At 34.0% G+C, this 19,521-nt stretch overlaps 1 protein-coding gene across 1 annotated transcript in view; it reads left to right on the forward strand.

Moving 5' to 3' along the window:
* The window catches only part of LOC149230789 (agglutinin-like), a 38,645-nt gene extending 19,543 nt beyond the window's left edge, over positions 1 to 19,102 (forward strand). The window contains exons 7-9 of the mRNA XM_089381414.1: positions 8,281 to 8,487; positions 9,200 to 9,433; positions 18,754 to 19,102. Coding sequence (XP_089237540.1) covers positions 8,281 to 8,487; positions 9,200 to 9,433; positions 18,754 to 18,762 — 450 coding nt within the window. The 3' untranslated portion in view covers positions 18,763 to 19,102. The remainder of the gene's footprint in view (positions 1 to 8,280; positions 8,488 to 9,199; positions 9,434 to 18,753) is intronic.
* Positions 19,103 to 19,521: the final 419 nt, after the last annotated feature.

Below are 19,521 nucleotides of genomic sequence, written 5' to 3' on the forward strand. Positions count from 1 at the left end.
GTTTTAATCTCTACATCCATCTATTCAGGGGCTGTTGACTTGTCGAGTCTCTGACATTTGACTTTTACCTCTCAATATGTGGGTGGAAAGTCTAATTGATCAAGGTTTTCATTTTCTTTCTTTTCCACTTTAAACATTGATTTAATTTTTTTGAGATTTTCGGAATGTTCCTTCTTCCAACAAAAAATTTGACCAGTAGTATGAGTATTTTCCCTCTTCAAATGACTAATTTTCTCATTTGATAAGCATGATACATGATTGCATATAGGATTTGATGAGATGTGAATTTCTACTTCTTATTTCCACTTATTGAGGGATTTTTCCTTCAAAATTTATTTAATATATTGAGTTTCCTTGACCAATTCCTACTCTTTTGGCTAGAATTCAAAGTCCTTAATAAAATTATCTTTAGTTCTTTCCCTTGTAATGATTGATCACGAGCTTCCTCTAGTTTGTACCTTTTATTAGGAAAATTATCCAAAGTGTTAGGAAACATAAGAGGCAATACCCTTTCATCCCTATATCTAATTCTTCACCATTATGACTCACAGTTTTGTATATGAAGAACGAGATCTTGTACAGGCTGGAATATTGGGATATTTTCTTGTATTGATAACTTATGCCCTCCAAAACTTTCAATAAAATATGTTGTTGTTATTGTCCACGTTTGGATTTGGGTCGAATGAGTATCCCACCAAGGCGCTGCTTGACCAATGAAAGTATGAACCAAGCTTTGCATTCTCCCTTGATCTCCAATATATTTGGTCACTTGCTCAACGTGATTCATAGGAGATGCCCATTCCTTGAATCTAAGTATATTACTGGAGTCTTCATTTAAATCAAACTGTAACAATGGTGACACTCCTTTGCTTTTCCTTTCTTAGATTATGGGCATAGATTTTATGGCGAAACATGACTAAACATTCTTCATTGGTATTTCTTCAATTGTCTAACGTTCTTTCACTTTAGATTCATAATTGTCGATTTTACATTCATAGATCTTGGTGTCAGAATTTTGTCCAATAGAAAGTGGGGAGTCTATTAATATCTCTCTGAATACATTAGGCTCCAAATTTCCTTTATCTTCCTGGAGGACTTGATATAGCCTTCTTTTCTCTGATTTTTTTTCCCATGGTTCAACCAAAGGATTTCCTTCGCGAGGGTTAAGGCAAATAATTATGTTATTATTATTACCTTTTAGTTTAATTATGTCTTTTTCTAAAGATAAGGTGGCTTTCATCCTTCGACCCCATGGTCTCCTGACTAAATTTGGATAAGCCGAAATTACGTCGACTAAGTCAATGGATTCGAAGCAATGTGGAAAAAGTCGAAGTCGGGATTAATTCGGCAAGGGTCCAAAAGTTGAAAAACTCGTCAAAGTCGGGAGTTTTTTGAAAAAGTCGGCAAAAAGTCGGCAAAATTAAAAAAACACAAAATTATTCATTTTTTTTTTTTTTTTTTTTTTTAACATCTAGAGTATCCACAACATCAAATAAATGCATTTCTACATAAACATGTAAAGAAAGCTAATATATAATATGTATATGAAGTCTAATGCTACATCACATATCAAAATAGTGAATCAACTCCTGAGTTTTGGGTCCTGTCTGAGTCTCAACTCTCAAGAGTCAAAATATCAACAAAAAAATATAATAAATGTATATCATGAGTCATCTAAAAGTCATCAAGTAATCAGTCACTGAGATCCTCTTCCCCTTTTAATTTTTGTTTCCGCTAATTGTATTAAGAAATAAGTCATGCATTTATTCAGTAGATTGTAATCTGCTTGGGTAATAAGGTGTCAGGTGGTAGGTCCAATGAAAATTAACAGTGAGTATCACAGTAGATGTGAAAATTAACGCTTGGTGACTCCAAGCTGCTTATTTTCTGAGAAAACAGTAGATGTCAGATTACTAACTTAGCCTTGGCATCTATTATTCAAAAACTCTTGGAGGTAAAATCCACTTCTGATACATAACCTTTGCCCACATTTATAGGGAGTTCACCACTAAAGAAGATTCCCTTTCAAAACGTGCTCTCATTGCAGGAAGGATCTTTGTTGTCACAAGATTTCATAGGTACTTTGTCCCTGTCTGAAAAATGGGTTCTTTTTTGAGGCACTGGTTTTGTTTTTTTTGGACAGGTTGTTGCTATTTGATCTTCATGACCTTCTCTTTGTTGTTTCTTCTGGAAGCATTCAACAACTGTAACATTGTTTTTGATGGTGTGGGGTTCTTTCTATGGAAGATTGTTGTATGCCTGTCCTTTACTTTTGTAATCTTTTGAAGGGGCAGTGGTTGTTAGAGTTTGGATCACTGAAAGCCTGGAGGCTTAGCCAATGTATACTTTGCTTTCTAACTAGAATTATGAAGTATAAAAATTTGCTTTTCCTTGGAAAACAAAAACATATCTTAACCTCAAAACTAACAGATTACAAATGAGATTGCTATGCTCGCAAGAAGTATGACAAACAATACAATGCAATAACTTGAAAATGCATGGATGGAAGCTTCAATTTACAGTTTTTTCACCTTTGCGGCCTCTTTATTTGCAGCCTGGGAAGGGAGGCAGACTTTTTGGGTCGACTCCCGATCTAAGGAAAAAATCGGGATTTTTTCCTTTGTGAAAAAGTCGCCAAAAAGTCGGGGGATTAAATCGTTTAGTTCAAAAAATCGCGTTTTTAGGATTAAATCGGGATTTTTTCCAGACTTTTTCCACACTGATTCGAAGTCAACAAAGGTCAAGATTCCCATAATTGATGGCTTAAGTTGTCATAGTGTTCCAATTTTCTCATTGAACCTTTGGTAAACTAATTTAAGATAGTTAGTAGTCTTGTGAAGTGATGGTTTCCCAAAATTAATCCATGTTTCTCTTGAAAGTATATTTACTTGAGATCCAAATTTGACCATGACTTGTTTCATCATATATCCATTTATTTGCAAATTTGCCCGAGGGTTGTCATCGTCTGAAAATCCACTTTATGAAGATGGCACATGTTTTTGCATTGATTTATTTCTTCATTGCAATCTTTTAATATATTTACAAGTTCAACAAGGCGACCAAATGATTATTCTTCCTTTAATAGTTCCAGAGGATTCAACGATTCCAAGAAGTATTTTCTTGACCCGTGCTAGACCTAGTAAAGACATGGACGTTTTTTGGATTTATAATATCTTTCTTTGAGAAGGACTGTAACAAATTGACGACCCTTTTATTTAATATATTTTTCAGAATTTTAGGGAAATCCTCCAATGAGTGCTCCACCCAAACCACACATATTATAAGAACATAAGTTGGTCGTGTTTCAGTGGGCATCTAGGTGTCGCGGGGCCCTCTTGGTAGCATCTAAAATAATAAATCTTCCTCACTCTCAACCTCTACCATGACCTTGACCATTGTGTCCTCCGCTTCAACCACCATATCCTCCTCTTTTGTTTTCTCTTCCTCCTTGGATAGGTGGCTCACTATATTGACTCGAAGCCTGAGTATGGTAAACAAAATGATATTTGGGATTGTTCTTCACATTTGAATGACTTTCTTGCATTGAGTGGCTATTATTCTCATATATTTAACACCATTTTGGCTTAGTATTATGTAAATTATACCAACATTTATGAAATCCCCATGACTCCTATACCTATCTTTTGGGCTATGAATTTGATGAGAGGAATTGGACTTTGCATGGCCCTTGGAACATACATCTCTCTTTGGAGACAATTTTCTATTATCACTACCATCATGGTGTTGCATATAATCACTTGATGATTTCTTTGCCTCAACAATTTTAGAGCACCCTCCAATTTCTCCATGGTCATAACCCAATCCTTCATATCATGGTCATTCCTTCACCCCGATAGGATTAATGATACCTTGTCCATTGACTCCGAGGCCTCTTCAATCATAACCCATCTAATTTAAAAGCTTCATACCAATACCCTTGGTATGCTTTTCAAAGGATTCAAAATGTGTGTTATCAACATTAGCTGAAGGAGCAGAACTAGAAACACTAATTACCTCCTTTGGCCTATCACCCATCTTTTCTCTTTCAGATGCTGATGACAAAGTGGATCATGACTCTAGCCAACCAATTTTACCAATTGACACAGGGAGAATATTTCAGATGCTTGCAAAAATTCCAAGCATTATTTTCAACATAGGGTCGATATCCTGTGTACGAACCATGCCCACAAATTGGCTTCATCTTGGAGGGATTATTTGCTGCTTTCAGGATGCAACTCTACCGGTTTGTTCATCCAATACATGCTGCAAATGTAGGCACAATTTCCTTTTATCCTCCTCTGCAATTTCAAGTAATCTCCTTACCTCAACATTCTCCATTTGAAGAGATAGATTAATCACCTCCAAATCTTGGAGTCTTTCATGCTTCAGTTTCTTGCCCATAGTTTCAATCAGTCAGAACCCGCTCTGATACCAACTGATATAAAAATGGGATAACAACACTCCTTGATAAAAACCGATCGTCCTCTAACACTTTTGAAGTTAATAAAATGGGTCTTTAAAGGTAAAATAAGTTTCATAACCTCTTCAAGATGGAAAGTTAAGTTTTCACATGAACTTAAAAGAGAAACAAATTGACATGCAACTCAAGATGATAAACATGAATAGAAGAAACCAACATTTGATAACATAGTTCACCACTCTTGGGCTCTGTCTCTGGGCCCTGCCCCAATGACTAGGCTTGCTATATTGATTTCAGCAACAAATGAGTACATCACAAATTGTTGACACAAAAGTGGCTTATTTCTCCTACCAAGAAACATTCTTCTACAAATAATTCTCACTCAAAAATATGATTCCCTACAACAAGTCATGATGTCAACAGAAAAATGACACTCTCACAACAGGTCCTTATACTCCACCTTAAATCCAAACAAATAAACATACAACAAATCCACACTGAAGTGTTGAAAAGAGCTTCTCTCATGTGCACATTGAGAAAACACTGAAAATAGTTGCTGTGTTGAAGTAACAACAATTTCAGATGGAACTAGAAGGTTGGAAAACCTCTGACTATGCTCTCTCCATAAAAAATGCCGCCTTGTTGCTGCAAAACTTTGGTTGTCTCTAGCACTAAAGGACTTGACTGTGAAAAAGTCCATCATCCAGTGCCCAAATCAGAAAACTGAGGATGCCATTAAGTCCAGGACACTCAAAAAACCCTATTTAGACTGTATACTTATTCGCTATTTCTTGATGTACTTTTAGCTGGAATTATCTCCGTTGATATTTGTTGGGTTTGATTACAGTTGGGGTTTGGTTACAGTTGGGGTTTCGAAGCTCGTCCACCCGGAAACGGGGTCGAACCATGTCTTTCTTTAAAGAATTTAAACAAGTAATCCCTCTGAGTTTAATTCTGTTAAGTGGAGCGACAGGGTTTTGGCCTGAGTCCTCACATTCAGGGTCTTGTACTCGCCTCTGGTTGCGTACTTTCCTTTTTAAGAACTAACTTAATTTTCTGTTGTAGAGTCATGACCAGGACCTGGTCTTTAGGAAAATATGTCCCTGTTCCACCACATTCTGACCCTATTTTTTTAATAAGAATATAGTCTAATTTATTTCTGAATCATGTCTTTTATTTTGTTTTTAATAAGCTTGTTAAATTTAAGGGTATTTCACCTTTGATATTTTGAGCCACGCTGGCGAACTCTGTAATTGTAATAGCTACCTTCTGTAAGTCCATTCTGTGTTTTCATTTTGGCACGGAAAGACATTTACGCTCTTAAGCTTGTTAATGTGTAATAAAATGGTCGCTTTTGTATTATCTTGAGTTACTCTTCCTGGGTTATGTTCCACAGAGAACGTTTTCTAAACTTATGCGACGCTGCCATACGTTGCTGGCTTATCGACTATTATTGTCTCTATGTCCTTCTGGTTCGCTATTCTGCAGAGGGTTTGGTTTGGTAAATCTTCTCGGTTACCGGACAGTATACTTATTCGCTATTTCTTGATGTGCTTTTAGCCGGAATTATCTCCGTTGATATTTGTTGGGTTTGATTACAGTTGGGGTTTGGAAACTCGTCCGCCTGGAAATGGGGTCGAACCATGTTTTTCTTTAAAGAATTTAAACCAGTAATCCCTCTGAGTTTAATTCTGTTACCTGGAGCGACAGGGTTTAGGCCTGTGTCCTCACATTCAGGGTCTTGGACTCTCCTCTGGTTGCGTACTTTCCTTTAAAAGAACTAGCTTAATTCTCTATTGCAGACTCATGACCAGAACATGGTCTTTAGGAAAATATTTCCCTGTACCACCGCATTCCGACCCTGTTTTTTTTTTAATAAGAATATAGTCTAATTTATTTCTGAATGTCGATGAACGTTCGTGTACAAGGGTTGCACAGCTTCCCACAGATTATGTAGTCTCTGCTGCAGTGGGACACGTTGACCAACATGAGTCCTCCCACAGACTGTCTTCAATACATACCCTCATAACAGAGGACGATGATAGGCCGTGGCTTCAGTCACGCAAGGAGGGTGTGGCTCGCTGGTTTCCGCCATTTGCAGATGTTACGGAGGAAGAAGGGTTGTGTGCAGCTTTGCCGTTAACTGTGAATGCAAATATGGGCGCTGGAAGGTTTACCCTAACTGTTAGTGCGGTTGTAAACACATTGTCATGAGTCCAGAAAAATCAAAATAAAACTTTACATATTTACAACATTTTTGTAAACCAAAAAAATCTCCAGAATATTTCAAATTCTACAGTACATAGTTTTTTTACATCTAAACATTGTGTTGGGCTTCTTTTGTGACGCCCGCAATCTTACGTCTTGTGCCTTTCGTCACGGTGCTTGCGTGGGTAAACTATGGCAGCCCAAAAAGAAGATTTATGGAATAAGAATTTAACTTTGATACTGCCATTGTGTCTGTTGAGATGAGATTCTATACCATCCAAGCTATGATTGTGTCTGTTGGGATGTGATAACACACCATCCCAACCCTGAAAGATGCGACGATACTCGTGCAAAGATTTGTGGAATAAGAATAACTTTCTGTCGCCATTCTTTCGGCTTGGATGGGATTTTATGCCATTCCATCTCTGCACCTGTTCGTTTGAATGGTCTGAGTTCTACCCAATAGTTCCCACGAAAGATGCCTTTTCTTTAAAGATTCCCATGCATTTCAGATTGAATGTACCGATTCAATTTCAATCAAACTCTCTGCGCCTCCGACTCCGCCTCCTTTTGAAGTAAACGTTAAGGTAATTCTCAATCGAAAGCATCTATCTACTAATTTTGGAATGATGACACTAATTTAAACTCCACTCCATTGGGTTTCATGGCACGCTGTTTTGAATTAATCCGGTGAGATTCAGTGCTGTTTGAATTTCTGGAACAATTCAAACTGAGGAGAAACTAACATCAGCCATGATCATCTATATAATTTTTTTCCTTTTAATATTTTATTACAATTATTAATTAAGATCGGCATGAGAATATCCTCTCATATCAAGTTTTTATTTGTATACTCAATGTCAAGTTTATATATATTATATTATATTTTGTTCATTTATTTATTTATGGTTAATTTTTTTATTGTTTAAATTATTATTTAAATATTAACTAGTATATTTTAATTATTAAATATATATTTTAATTATTATTTTTAGTTATATTTATATTTATTTTAAAAAATAATTAAAAAGCAATTTTATTTATATTGATACACAATATATAATGGTATTCGACCGAGATTGTGATTGCTTTAATTATATATCTCAATAAAATAATTAAATTAATTAAATTGTAATTGCTTTAATTTTATTCACGAAAAAAGTTAGGCACAATAGTTATTTTAAATTTTATTTAATAAAAAATATATTTTTATCAAATCATATTATTATAAATATTAATATTTTTATCAAATAAAATTATTTTAAATATGAAAATATTTATTATTATTAAAATTTATTTTAAATTTAATTATTAATAAATTAATTTTATATTCAAATTATAAAAACATCAAAATTTACTGATAAATTTTATAAAAAGAATAAATATCGTTAAATTTTTTTTTTTTAATGTTTATTAAACGTTTAATTATTAATAAAAAATGTTTTAAAAAAATATTGATCATATTTACGATTTGTTATTTTCTATATAAAATCTAAATTAAAAAAATAATATTAAATTTTATTATAATTATGATATTATTCGTTTGTTTTAATCTAAATTAAAAAAATAATATTAAATTTTATTATAATTATGATATTATTCGTTTGTTTTAGGAAATGAGGAAGTTAATTATGTGAAATTTGGTTTTTCAGATTCCGAAGGCTATATCAGTTGGCCCATGGGGAGGCAAAGGTGGAGATTCATGGGATGATGAGGTGTATGCCGAGGTGTATGTCGGCATTAGCCAAATAATATTAGTTCACGAAGGTGTGATACATTCCATCAACATTAAATATGAAAGGGATGGGGCTTTTGTTTGGTCGAAGCATGGAGGAAGCGGAGGAAATAATAGCTCGAAGGTATTGATCTGATTAGAATTTTAAAGTTTATATGTATTTCAAAGTATGAAATGAATTTAAAGTTTATATTTAATTTTTATTAATTGATTTTAATATGTTTGTGATTTGAAAATTTGTGTTTTATAAGTAATTTAGAGGTTTTAAGTAGAATTTTTTTGGTAGAAATCACAAAAGATAAATTTTTGGCCAAAATATTTCTCTTATATAATTTTTACGGTTAATTTATTATAGATCACAAAAGCTTAACTTCAAATTAAATATATTAAAGTTCTTAAAATTTTTGATTTGAGTTACACAATTTTTTAAGATGGTTAAGTTTTAAATAACTACTTTTAATTATTAAAAAATTTAAAATCAAAACAAAATCTTTTAAAACGAATCATTGAGACAAATTATAAATATTTAAAAATATAAAAAAATTATATTTATTAAATTATTATCTATAAATATAATTGGTTATATTCAGAAAATTAGAATATATTTAATTATATGAAAGTGGTGGTTGTTTTTTTTGATTATATGAAAAGAAATGCATTAGGTAAATAAATGAAATTTAAATTAAACTAAAAATATATGAAAATTAATATGAAAAAAATAGCATTTATTTATTTATAAATTATGATATACTTTTGATATGTATTTTGTAATTGGATTAAACTTGTACCATTATTCAATGATTACTGATTTTTGATTTTTTCTTCTTATGTGTAAGATTGAATTGGATTATCCCAAGGAGAGAATCACATCAATAAGTGGACGTTTCGACACTTGTGTGAGGTCACTCACTTTTGAGAGCACTTCTGAGAGCAACGTGAAGAAGACATATGGTCCTTTCGGAGTTGAAGATGGCACATATTTCTCGTTACCCATGGCAGAAGGGAAGATAGTAGGCTTCCATGGTCGAAGTGGTTTGTATTTAGATTGCATTGGGGTATATATTTCAAAGGTACGTTGTTGGTTGTTTTTTGTTTTTTAAATTTTAATAACGTACGTGTTATGCATATAGTATGGATTTTAAAGAATTTTTTATTTTTATTAATTGATTTTTTTAAACCGATTTTTTCTGAGGATTAGGTTGTTTTCTTTTAGTTTTATTAATTGGTGTTTATTAGGTTGTTTTCTTTTAGTTTTATTTATCAGGTTGTTTGATTAGTTTTAATGGGAAACACCAAGTTTATTAAAGTAAGTTTTCTAGTCTTTTATATAATTGTTGTTGGATTTTTTAAATTTCTTATGAATGATTTTTTATCCAAAACTTTTTACATTAATTTTAGAGAAATCCAAAATTTATTAAAATAAGTATTCTAGTATTTTGTATTATTGTTATCAAATTAAGTATAATATTTAGTTTAAAAAATTTCACACTTATTTTTACAAAAAGTATCTGATGACTTCTTTTAGTGTATCTATATGTTCGGTAGAGTTTTTTGTTTCAAGAAGAACTATATTATTTGATGATAGAGACTTTCTCTAAGGAAGCTTTTTAAAATTTCATTTCACAATTTCAAGTTTTCATAGCCCCTATTTGTTACGTTTAAAATTAATACATCCTTCATTATATTTATATTCCGATAGATGTGCGAAAATGTCCCAAGGTAAAAAGGGCCCAATTAGACCATCTTCCATTGAAAGTGTGAACCTTGTAGCTATGGACTAAATTCAAAACATATTAATTATTATTCTTCAGTATAAAATGTAACTGAGTATGCAAATGCAAGATGAAACTATTTAGAAATAGACTAGCCTATATAATCCTATCTATGTTTTGCTAGCTTAAATCACTTTTAGGAACCAATTGATATAAAATAAAAGTAGAGCTATAGAGAGTAAGGAGAATAGTCCATGAACTACAAATCAACACTAAACTTAAGGAAAACTCTCAAAACTAAGGATAACCTATAAATAATTGAGATTGGACACTAGATTCATGTTAGGATTGATGTAAAATAGAGAGATATGTATAAAGAGTAAGAATAATAGTCCAATAATTACCATAGGTTTGTTATGGAAAATTTATAGTATTCAAGGATGGATAATAACTTATTGGGGGAATATCTACTTTACATAAGTAGTTAACAATGCATAAGGCAAGTAAGAATTTGCACTATAAGCAGGATAATAAACTATAGATCACAACCTCTATCCCCACAAGCTTAAAGAAAGGCAGTGAATAGATATAATTGTCCATAAACATCCACAATTTGCAAGAATATAAGAGCATAAGCTAACAATGTATTCTATTCAATAAGGCAATTTACATTATTAGAGTAGAAGTTTTTTAACACAAAGATAACTTTGAAGTTCATTTATATTATATGTTATTTTGCTCAATATTTCACTTTTTAACCTCGTACCTCAAAGGTGATGTTATGAAACCAGCTCACAAAAAGATAGAAAAGAGAGATCCACGCCTTAGAATTCAGCCTCTTCGAGGGGGCAACCTCCTTTACATTACATAAATGAACAATTCTTGGATGCTACAAATGACAAAACCTCCTTTCTATATATAGGAGTCTAAGGAGTCACAATATAATCCAGCCGACCTAACAATAATAATATAAAGCCACAAAAATAACAATAGAGGGATTCTATGGGGCACAGAAATAACAATATGGGGGTAATAGGGGCACAACAATATAAATAAGGGGTATAACTACAATAGTAATGGGGTAATCACTAGTATTATAGGGACCCAACATGCCCCTCTCCTTCAAAAAAGTGTTGTCCTCAACGCTTGAGCAGTTCTGGATACTTCTGCATAAAATTCTCATCCTCCCATGTGGAATCTTCAGCGGATAAGTTCTTCCACTTGATAAGATACTCTGAAATTGATCGATTTCGTAGCTGTCGAGTTCTTGTTTCTGTGACTGCTTTCGGTTCCAATATAATTTTTCCTTCCTCGTCAAGTTCTGGCAATATTGTTTGAACTGGGAGCTTGTCGCCTATAACCTTCTTTAAACATGAAACATGGAAAACTGGGTGCAATCGAGAAGCTGCAGGAAGCTCCAATTTGTATGCCATAGTACCAATCTTTTCCAACACCTTGTACGGACCATAATACTTTGGTGATAATTTATTATCCTTCTTAGCTTGCTTTAGGGACATTTGCTTATATGGTTGTAGCCGTAGGAATACCCAATCACCTACATCAAAACTTCTTTCACTGCGATGTTGATCTGCCTGTTGTTTCATTCTATTTTGTGCCAACACGAGGTTATCCTTTAAGAGTTGGAGGACTTGTTGTTGATGTTCGATGTGATGTTCCACTGCCTGAACCTTAGAATTTTCTCTTAAATATGATGTGATGGATGGTGGTTGATACCCATAAAGTGCCATAAATGGGGTCATTTTTGTTGCTGTATGGAAGGAAGTGTTATACCACCATTCAGCCAGAGGCAACCATTTGACCCATTGTGTCTGTTTATCAGATACAAAGCAACGAAGATATCCTTCCAAACATTTGTTTACTATCTCAGTTTGCCCATCAGATTGAGGATGATAAGATGAGCTATGAGCTAACTGAGTACCAAGACAAGAAAATAATTCTGTCCAAAAATTTCCAGTGAAAATGGGATCTCTGTCACTTACAATAATCTTTGGGTTTCCATGTAGCTTTTGAACTGTTTCCATAAATGCAGTAGAAACTGTACTGGCTTTAAATGGATGTGATAATGCACAAAAGTGTGCATACTTGGTAAGTCTGTCAACTACCACCATGATGACACTCTTTCCCTCAGACTTGGGTAAACCTGTGATAAAATCCATTGAAACCTCCTCCCAACGTTGGCTTGGAATGGATAAAGGTTGTAATAGACCTGGTGTCTTAATTGTTTCAACTTTATTTTGTTGGCAAACCAAACATTCCGCCACAAACTTTTGAATATCTGATTTAAGGCCATCCCAAAAAAATTCCTTCTTAACCCTGTGGTAAGTTTTTAAAAATCCTGAGTGCCCTCCTAAGGGAGAAGTGTGCAATTCCATAAGAATCTTTTGTTTTAGCTGGGAATTCTTACAGAGGTATAAGCGATCTTTGTACCATAACGAATCATTTTTCCAGCTAAATGTATCAGAAGTACTGGAATCTTGTTGTAGCTTTCGAATAAGTGCCCACACTTCTTCGTCATTCTTCCATTCCTCCTTTGCTTCGTTTATCCAATCTGGTTGGATAATAGAAATGGCACACAACAATGCTTCCACATCCTCATCCTTTCTTGAGAGTGCATCTGCCACCACATTTTGCTTCCCTTTTTTGTAGATGATTTCAAAGTCATAACCCAACATCTTTGTGACCCACTTTTGTTGCTCTTCAGAGGATAATCTTTGTTCTAAAAAGTATTTAAGGCTATCATGATCCGTTTTTACCTTGAAGTGTCTTCCCATTAGGTAGGGTCGCCATTTCTTAAGTGCATGGAGTATTGCCAACATTTCCTTCTCATAAATAGCTTTGCTTAAAAACTTTCCCTTGATTGGACGACTTTCAAAAGCAATGGGTCTTTCATCTTGCATTAGAACAGCACCAATTCCATTTCCTGAAGCATCACATTCCACAATAAAGGTTTTTGTGAAGTCCGGTGTAGCTAAGACCGGTGCTTGGCACATTGCCTCTTTAAGATGTTCAAAGGCCTTTGTTGCTTCCGGAGTCCATGAAAATGAATCTTTCTTCAATAATGTTGTTAGAGGTGCTGCTATTCTCCCATAATTCTTAACAAACTTGCGATAATACCCTGTCAACCCAAGAAATCCTCGCAGATGCTTTATGGATGTGGGGATTTTCCATTCCTTAATGGCTTTAATTTTGCTAGGGTCTACCTTAACTCCTTCATGAGATACAATATGACCCAAATATTCCACCTCCTGGACTCCAAAGAAACATTTGGATCTTTTTGCATATAATTGTTTCTCCTCCAATAGTTGTAGCACCTTGTCAACATGTTCAACATGATCCTTCCAAGACTTGCTGTAGATTAGTATATCATCAAAAAATACTAACACAAATTTTCTAAGGAATGGTTTGAAAATTGAATTCATCAAACCTTGAAATGTTGAAGGTGCATTGGTAAGGCCAAAAGGCATGACCAAAAATTCATAATGACCCTCATGAGTTCTAAATGTCGTTTTCGGAATGTCTTCAATCTTCATTCTGATTTGATGATATCCCGAACGAAGATCCAACTTGGTGAAGTAAATTGATCCATGCAATTCATCCAGTAATTCATCAATGACAGGAATGGGGAACTTATCTTTAATAGTGAGCTTGTTGAGCTCCCTATAATCTGGACACATGCGCCATGATCCATCCTTCTTGTGCACCAATACTACTGGAGCAGAGAAAGAACTTTGACTCGGTTGAATTATACCAGCCTCTAGCATTTCTGCAACCATACGTTCAATTTCACTTTTTTGGACATATGGATATCTGTACGGCCTGATGTTTGGAGGAACACTTCCTGGAATCAGATGAATAGCATGATCATGATCACGCATAGGTGGGAGACCTTTGGGAGTCTCAAATACCTTGGAATGATTGTCCAGGACTTTTTGGAGATCTGGAGAAATAGATGATTCCAATGTGGAAACATCTAGCGAACATAATTGTGCAATTACACCTCTTTGCTCCTTTTTTAGAAGCTTTGTCATGCCATTAGAGCTGATTATCTTTCCTGGTTTCCCTGCAATACCCCTTAATTCAACTTCCTTTCCTTCCACAGAAAATTTCATGAAAAGTTCTTGAAAATTAAAAGCTATTGTACCCAAGGATTGTAGCCATTGGACTCCTAGTACAACATCAGCACCTCCCATTGGAATGGAAAGCATTGGGCTAGTCAATACATATTCTCCCATGGATAGCTTGATATTATGGCACTTTCCAGAACAATTTATTGTTCCTCCATTTGCAATCATCACTTGACACTCTGGTGCTGGATATAGGAAGCAATTCAATTCTTTTGCTACCCTACAATGAATAAAATTGTGGGTGCTTCCTGAATCAATCAACACTATTACCTTTTTCTTCTTGATTTGTCCTTCTATCTTGATGGTTTGAGGAGTGGTAATTCCCGCCAATGCATTACAAGATATGGTCGGATTTATTTGTTCTTCATCTAGGCTTTGTTCCTGGAATATATCCTCTTCTTTTGACCTTTCTTGCTCCTTTTCTTCTTCCTCTTCACAATCTATGTAGAATAATTTCTTCTCAGCACACTTATGACCTTTGTGTATTTGCTATCACAATTGTAACAAAGCCCTTTTGCTCTTTTTTCTTCCAATTGTTGTGGTGTCAACCTTGTAGGTTGTGGAAGACTATGGGCAACAACACTTCCGTCTTTATAGTTGTGAATGGTATGCTTCCTAGTTGCCATAATTTTGCTTTCCATTTTTCTTGCTAACCTGAATGCCTTCTCTAATGAATCAGGTTCCCAAAGGCACACATCATGTTGGATATTATCCTTTAAAGACCCTATGAACACATCAATCCTATGCTCCTCTGGAATATCTTTTACCCTTATGTTCAATTTTTGGAACTCCTCAATGTGCTCCATTATTGAACCCTTTTGTTTGAGACTTATCAATTGGCTAAAAAAAGTGTTGCTTTTTGTATCCTCATAATGTGCTATCAATTCTTCCGTAAAAATTGCCCAAGTGATAAATTTTTTACGAGAACAAAGCCATTGATACCATACAAACTGATTTGGTTCCAAATATAAAGTTGCCATACGTACCTTTTGTGTTTTGCACATTATTGAGATCGAAGAATTGCTCCATCTGTAATATCCATGTGGCGGGATCCTTGCCATCAAACTTCCTCATATCGATTTTTGGAACATGGTGAGTCTTCGATCCAACATTAGAGTCTATGGAATCATGATTAACATTTCTTTTGTTCTCATCATGAGTTTCCTTTACTACCTTTTCACCATTAGTGACCCTTTCTTGTAGCAACTTCTTCAATTCTTCCATCGAATTCTCTATCTTAGCTTCCATGCCCTTTATCTTAGAGTCCACGCCATTTATCTTAGATTCCACGCCACTTATCTTAGCTTCTGTTAGCTTTTGTGAGCGTGACATTTGTTGCACTTGTTCTTGTAATTTTGATATATCATGTAGCATTTCTTCCTCTTCTTCATGAGTCATGCTAGAGCTTTCAGGTTCCTTACTAGGTGTTTGCATTTTCTTTCCTCGGGGCATCAGTTACCGATAATAATGCTTTACTATGCCCTTTGAATTCCTTCAAACCAAGCTTATGCAAAAATTAAAAAAAAAAAAACTACACACCTTTTTTTTTACTTTGTAGAAGCCTGATATTGAATCTGATGTATCTCTGTAATTTCGAATCATCCAGTTCTGAAATTGTGACCTGTAGTAGCCTTCTATGTCCTCTTTCCAATGCCACTAGTCTGATCCAAATTGGATTCTCCAAGAAAGAGTTATGCACAATCTCCCGCAGTGACCTGATTATAGACTAATTCAGTAAAGCGAACTTGTATGAAGTGCCACGTGTCACTGTTTCAACCTTTGACTCTGAAAAATATATAAAAGAGAACTACAGTCTGTCCTCTTTCTGTACCTTCTTACGAAATTTCAATTCGATGCTCAGAAAGAAAGTTATGACGATTTTCCCCAGGTCACCTGTTTTGAGTGTAATTCAGGAGTCTGCAAAAAGACCAACTTCCTCAGATCATATCTCCGAAAATATTGCGCGAAAAGCTCTGAAATTTGGACCCAAGGTTCAGCATGATTTTTTCTCAAATGGGTTTTTTTTGTGACTTCTGAAACGTCACAGAAAAAAAGTTATAGCGAAAATGCCACGATGACCTGTTTGGAGCAGCGAAACCCTAGAATCCAAAGCTCTGATACCAAATGTTATGAAACCAGCTCACAAAAAGATAGAAAAGAGAGATCCACGCCTTAGAATTCAGCCTCTTCGAGGGGGCAACCTCCTTTACATTACATAAATGAACAATTCTTGGATGATACAAATGACAAAACCTCCTTTCTATATATAGGAGTCTAAGGAGTCACAATATAATCCAGCCGACCTAACAATAATAATATAAAGCCACAAAAATAACAATAGAGGGATTCTATGGGGCACATAAATAACAATATGGGGGTAATAGGGGCACAACAATATAAATAAGGGGTATAACTACAATAGTAATGGGGTAATTACTAGTATTATAGGGACCCAACAGGTGATTTGAATCAAAGAAGCAACTTTGGCAAGGCCTTTTCTTCACTCTTCATAGAAATTTGCAAGAAGAAATTTAGGTAGGAGATCAAGTGGTCAAATGAAAAGGATATCAAATGTGTAGTTTTATGAATATGTTCCTTTGACACTCTCAAAAAAATCCATATCCCTTTAAACATAATATTCACAATAATTGAAAGGAAATGTGGGAATTGAGTTGGTAAACATTCATCAATGCATGCCAAACTTGTAACCATTAAACAACCTATGAAATGATCAACAAGTCCATGCGTTGAAAATGAAAATGGCCATGAGATTACCATAAATTAAAATGTACTATAATTTATGTACTTTACTTGAATTCTTCATCATGGATGAACACGTTTAAATCTTGGGACAAGGTTGAAATATTTCTTCGGCTTTTGGACACCAAAATTTATTCTTATTTTTGTGGCATTGCCACCCAGATTCAAAATGCATTTGTTTTATTTTGATTTTGATTCCCTTCATGTCTAGTAGCTCCTCAATCAGTGCATTTGTGAGAAATATATCTTCTTTGGAAATAAACAACTTATAGTAACAGGAAGGTTAACATCCTTTTTCAGTGTTGGAAACACATTTATCGAGGTTTTCTTCATAATTTTTTCACACACTGACCTATTAATTTTCATTAAAACTAAAATAATAGCCTCAAAGTCCCAATGCATACAAAATTAAGTTTAAAAAATGGCATGTTGTTCTTCATGGATTTTGACATTATGCAACACTCTAGAGATGAGAAAACATAGTTCTTTCTTGTCATGTTGGCTTTATATGAGCTAAGTCATGAAAAATAATTTGGAAAAGGAGAGAAAAAATATCAAGGAAGGAGGAACAAAAAAAATTAGGGAATGCGAAATTAAGGGAAAAGCGGTAGAATTTAACCATGAGAATGTTGAATGTTTCATGTTGTAGTCAAGAATGGAAGTATACTAAACACATATCCCAAAACATAATTAAATTTAATAATTTTGAATGCTAAGATAATGTTAATAAGTGAGTGATTTTCCAAGGAGAGGAAAATTTCTAAGTTTGATAGTCAGTAAGCCTAATTATCAGCTTTGGAAGATGAGAAACACTCCATGATGTTTGATTTGACTTTTGAGGGTGAACCACTAACATCAAGTAGTAAGAAGATTGACTCAATGGCATTGATGTATTACTAGATTACTCAACCAACCAGTTACCTTTTATTAGGGAGAATATCAAAAAATAGTAAAGTTTGTAATGTGCATATACTCCAATATGAGCGATAATTCCAACTTTATACACATTGTATATTTCAAAATTAATTCAACTTAGCTCATAGTTTCCATAAATTAACAACTTTATACCATTAATTATTCAAATTTCACTTTTCTAGAGGATCAACTTGAATGAACTAGTATCTTCCTCTTCTCATCTGTACTAAAGGCAGGAATGTGGGTTGTTTATCGGCCTCATCTCTTGGCGAGCTTGAAGTTATTGTATCTGGATGCCTATTTTACTGGTTTTGGAATTGGTTGTTTATATCATGTACAAGCCTCTCAACTTGTTTGAAAAATTGACTGTTTTGGTTGTCTATATCTGTACAAGTCTCTCAGCATGTTTGAAACTTTTTGCATTGGCAGGGACTTGCTGCTATGCAGCCCTCCTTGTTAATGCATATGATGAATCTTTCTATACCACAAAAGCGTTAAATGTTGTTGAATGTTGACTAGTTTATATTTTAATTCAATGATCATTGCTGTTATCATTACATTCTCCTTGCATGCTTCTAGTATCATGTTGGTTATTTATGTTTTGTGAATGATATGTCTTCTCATCCTTGTCCAGAAATTTACGTGTATTAAATGAGCATTGATTTGAGCTTGCTAGATAAGCACAAAATCTATAAAATCTATCATAGAAAATGTGTTGGTTAGCTAGGGTTAGCTAGGCATAAAAACAATCTTGAAAGCTATTTATTTCTATGGAATTATATGTATCAATGATAAATCTAATTATCTTAAATGCACTTCATACTAACATTTTATATCATCCCTTTGTTTTATTTTTAGGTTTCCTAATCCGAGGAAATAGAAGATGGAAATGAAAACAATGATACAGTTGGATCAATTTGAGATAATGATGATGGTGGTGGTTTCACGAAATATGAGAGTCCAAATACTAGTGTAGATGCATAGGTTATTTGCATTATATCATTGACATGTTTTATATTTTACTTCTCTTATGTGTTCACTTTATGGTTTGGACATCATATTGACTTGTTTCATTGAGTGGCATTAGGAAATGGTTATACATTCATCATTTTGATTTTTTTATTTTTTATTTTACATATGACGATTATAAAAAATTGTTTTATAGGATATTATATATGTCTATTTGAATTGATTATTTAGTTTTCTATGATGATGTCCATGACATCATGATGTGATTATATTGAAATCATATACACTGACTTGTTTGATTTGATGGGGATGAAGATGTTGCTACAAAATTACGTTTATTATATATTTTTCCAGAGTAAAATTTTAGGCACTAGGGATGGGGTGGGGAAAAAATCAACCTCCCTCTTATCTTGAAGGCAAGAGGGAGGATGTTGATATCATGCCAATGCCACATTATACACTCATTTAAGAGCACCACATAGATTATTATATTCTAAAGCTTAATATTTCACATATAATATTTGAACCTTCGTGGGGGAGGCTAAAAAACTATTTTTCCCACCCTAGGGAAAGAAATAACCCTACCTCTTTGCCCAAAGTTAAGATTAAGGTTGTTGATACCATGTCAAAGCCACATAATATACTCCCTTAAGAGGA

This window comes from Pinus tabuliformis, chromosome J (assembly GCF_031772625.1).
Source record: "Pinus tabuliformis cultivar Carrire ecotype Pingquan chromosome J, CPIR1, whole genome shotgun sequence".
In the NCBI taxonomy this organism is placed as follows: domain Eukaryota; kingdom Viridiplantae; phylum Streptophyta; class Pinopsida; order Pinales; family Pinaceae; genus Pinus; species Pinus tabuliformis.